This window comes from Anastrepha obliqua, chromosome 4, assembly GCF_027943255.1.
Source record: "Anastrepha obliqua isolate idAnaObli1 chromosome 4, idAnaObli1_1.0, whole genome shotgun sequence".
NCBI lineage: Eukaryota > Metazoa > Arthropoda > Insecta > Diptera > Tephritidae > Anastrepha > Anastrepha obliqua.
Genome location: NC_072895.1, coordinates 25641358 through 25645562, shown reverse-complemented (window position 1 = coordinate 25645562; position 4205 = coordinate 25641358). Strand labels below are relative to the sequence as shown.

The 4205-nt window shown below is 35.4% G+C and overlaps 1 protein-coding gene across 1 annotated transcript; it reads right to left on the bottom strand.

Moving 5' to 3' along the window:
• Positions 1-2377: 2377 nt before the first annotated feature.
• Positions 2378-3772, bottom strand: LOC129246258 (uncharacterized). The gene is made up of 2 exons (XM_054884938.1): positions 3390-3772; positions 2378-3331 (listed from the first exon to the last, which is right to left on the bottom strand). Exons 1-2 carry the CDS (start codon positions 3720-3722, stop codon positions 2420-2422), a joined length of 1245 nt encoding a protein of 414 aa, XP_054740913.1. The 5' UTR covers positions 3723-3772; the 3' UTR covers positions 2378-2419.
• Positions 3773-4205: the final 433 nt, after the last annotated feature.

Below are 4205 nucleotides of genomic sequence, written 5' to 3'. Positions count from 1 at the left end.
GTGGACATTCAATTTGACCAAGTTATTGATCACGACCAGGCTGGAAAGTGAACCGGAGTTTGCGGGCAAAAAACGCAAAAAGACAGTTTTGTGGCAGCAGGTGCTCCTTAAAATGAAAGAAACTGAACCAGGACTGACATTCACTCGTGACGATATAACTCGAAAGTTTTTAAATCTAATGGTAACCTATAGGCGCATTAAAAAAAGGAACAACACATCTGGGCAAGGTGCGACAAATTGGGAGTTTTTTGATCTTTTAGATGAAATTTACGGCACACGCGCAGATATTGTGGTTCCTGAAGATATCTTGGATTCATCAATATTAGAATTGTCTGAAAGTGAGGAGCAACCTGCTTTCACTTCAAAGAGATCTAAACGTGATGTTAAGGAAATTATGAGTGATATTTGTGAGACAGACAAGAAGTACATGGAGGAGTTTTTGCAAATGGAAAAAGAGAAGTTGGAAATTGAACGCTTGAAAATAGAAGAAATGAAAAAATTAATAAAACAATTTTTATGTTAATTTTATTTTGGTAACATAAAGACTGAAACAAAAACGCTACATTTGAACTGTTACCTGAATAGGTTAAAACCTGAATAATAATAGAAAATAAATGTGTTGAAATACAAAACATTAGTTTTATTTTTAGTTGATATTAGTTTTATTTTGTTTATGTTAAAGGAATGTACGTATACATACACTTAGCCCACAAAGTCTGCGTTCACCTCACTAAATATTATATGTTATATTAATATACAGCACTTATGTATTTTACAAAACAATGCTTTTCGTTTATTTATTCTCTACATATTCAGTTGCAAAACTGTGAAAAAATTGTTCAGATTCGTGCATGCATATGCGAGATAACGGCATTTGAATGTCGCGACAACTAAATACAACCGCCAAAAAGTCTGCGTTCAGTTTATTTGTTTAAATGATACCGTTAGTTTTAAGAATGCTTCTTGCTTTTTATTGCGCAGTTTTTATTATTTGCATATTAGTCAGTTGTTTAACGCACCCAATGCTGCATCTTGTTTACGGAAAGGATTAATTTTTAAGCATGGAGTCAAAAGGAAAAGAAATTAGTGTTGGAGAAAGAAAAATAATTATCAAATTATGGAAAGAAGGAAAATCCTTTCGAAAAATAGGCCAAACTGTTGGAAGAACGTATTCCTCTGTACAACGCGTTATAAATAATTTTAAAGCAACTGGGATTTTAACATCTAAGCCGAGAAATGGTCGTCCAAAAAAATTATCTTTTCGAGAAGAACGCAAAATAATATGCATGGCGAAGACAAATCCGCGAACTACGCCCACAAAAATTGTTGAAAACGTGCAACAGACGTTCAATAAAAAAATTTGTGCGGAAACTGCAAGAAAAATTTTACATAAAGCTGGGTATCATGGTAGGGTAGCCCGTAAAAAACCACACATTTCACATGTCAATCGGCGTAAACGTATTGAGTTCGCTAACGCCTATATAAATAAGTCTCCAGAGTTCTGGAAACAAGTTATATTTTCAGATGAAAGTAAGTATTGCATTTTCGGCATTAAAGGACGTCAAATTGTTTGGCGGAAACCAGGAACAGCGCTGGAAAAACAAAACCTTGTAGGCACTGTCAAGCATGGTGGTGGTGGCATTATGGTGTGGGGTTGTATGGCAGCTGCTGGTGTGGGTAAACTGAGCTTTATTGAATCCACAATGGATAGGTGGGGGTATCTTAATATTTTAAAACAAAATTTAAAGCAAAGTGCAGAAAATCTTGGATTGTCATCAACGTTTTGGTTTCAACAAGACAATGACCCAAAGCACACAGCGGAGGTTGTACGACTTTGGCTATTGTATAATGCTCCAAGACAGCTTAAAACGCCCCCCCAATCACCCGACCTCAACCCCATAGAGCACCTTTGGGATTTACTAGAGAAAAAAATACGACAGCATGTAATAACTAGTAAAGAGTCCTTACGAAATGTTCTGCAGACAGAATGGGAGAAAATTACAACAGAAGAGACAGAGAAGTTGGTATATTCGATGCCAAACCGATTGGCGGAAGTTTTAAAACTACGGGGCTACCCAACTAGATATTAATTTTCTTTTTAAGATAATATTTTTCATATTTTTCATACTTGATGTAAAACTGAACGCAGACTTTTTGGTTATTTATTTCTTTTGTTATGGCACTTATGTCACGTTATATCAATATCGAGAAGATTAATATAATTATTGTTTCTGTTATTTAAACTTAAGAAAATAAGGAATAAACTTATGGCAATAATTTGATTTGAATTATAGATTTATGTTTTATTTTCACATTACACGCAAAAAGTCTAAGGTGAACGCAGACTTTGTGGGCTAAGTGTATGTATGTCGTAAAATGAAATTTAAAGTTCAGGTTGCTCTTTGTAAAAACTAAAGTTTTAAGCTGATAATAAATTGGTTAATTGATCTCGTTTTGATCTACCATCCAACTCTTCGATGTCTGCTCGGGATTCCGTACTTGTATCTTCTAATATATCAGGAAGATCCGAAGTGGTAAAACTTTCGTTATTTATAATGATGTTATGGAGTATCATACATGAAATTATAATATTTTTTACAAGCTTGATGTTGCGAATTTCAATGAAATTCAGTATACGGAACTTTTTCTTTAAAATTCCAAACGCTTGTTCCACGCAGACTCTTGTACTACTTAAAATAGTATTAAATCTTTGTTGTCCCTCACTTAAAAAGCCGGTATCTTTATATGGTACCATAAGAAATCTCTCCAGTGGATAAGCTGCATCTCCCAGCAAATGGCACTCAGGAGGAAAGGGAATATCTCCGTTTATTATTGCTTGACGTAAAGGGCTGCTTTGCCACACGGAAGCGTCGTGACACCTCCCAGGATATCCAGCAAAAACGTCGATAAAACGCAATTCGCTATCCACAACAGCTTGCGCTATTACTGAAAATGTGCCTTTTCTATTATAAAAACTGATGCTGCTTTGCGTTGGTTGGGTGATTTTGATGTGTGTCCCATCTACGCATCCTAGGACAAACGGAAATGGGTTGCTGCGCATTGCCTGAAATTTTTCCATAACAATCCGACGCTCTGATGCGGTCAAGGGAAATTTTATGATACGACTTTTTAGTTTTAATAAGATTTTAATCGTTTTGAAAAATACCCGATAAGTAGCACCAATACCAACGTTAAATATATTACTTAATTCACGGAAACTATTTTGATTTCCTAATCTCCAAAGCGTAATATGCAATGCTAGCTTCAATGGTATATTGGGACGTCCTGCATTTTTTGCCGGCCAAAAGGGTTGTACTATTTCGCAAAGAGTCTGAAATATAAAATATTAATATAAAACTACGTTAATATTTATTATTTATGTATACTACCTGGAATGTTTGTATTTGCATCCTGAAATGGCTATAAAAGACATCGTTGGGCATTTCTTCAATGCACTCGAGAAACTTTTTGCATTTTGGAATATTTCTCGCGATTCTCTGCGTCTTCCACAAGTGAAAAATCAATTTGTGTCTTTTTCTCATCTTTTTTGCAATAAGTAAATCACTACTGGATTGATTTTCACTAAATAACTCAGCGAAAGAGCAAATTGCTAATTTTTTCACCGTCACATCCATTTTGATTGCATCAGCTGTGTTCTTAAATGAAACAATGCTGCCACCTAGATGTATGCAAAGCAATGCAGTGGTATCGAAAAATTGCATCGCAATGGATTTCGCATCGCAGTACACATTGCATCGTGACGTTTAGGAAGTCAGCCTATGTTTTTAATACAGTCGATGATTTTACTTGATTTTTTGTGGTTTTGGATGGTGTTGGAGCTAGAAGCGTTTTTCTAGCTCTGAATATTTGAAACTTTATTACAATTTATTTTTAAAATAAAATAAAATTAAATCTTTACAAATAATTATAACGATCAGGTGCGTTGAGCGGTCAATCGTGGAATGAATTGTGTCTAAGCACGGTAGTAGGTGGTAGGTAGGCGATGACGAAGAATGGTGGGTGACGAAGACGAAAAATAAAACGGTGATGTATGATGGTGTGAATTTTCTCTGCAGTTACCTCGAGTGGTGGCGTGATGTTTGTCGTGCCGAAATTACATTTTTTATGCACGCACTTTTGTATTGGCTCCTAATTAGCGGGATATCTAATCGAACGACGAAACTGACCTACCGCTAAGTATAATG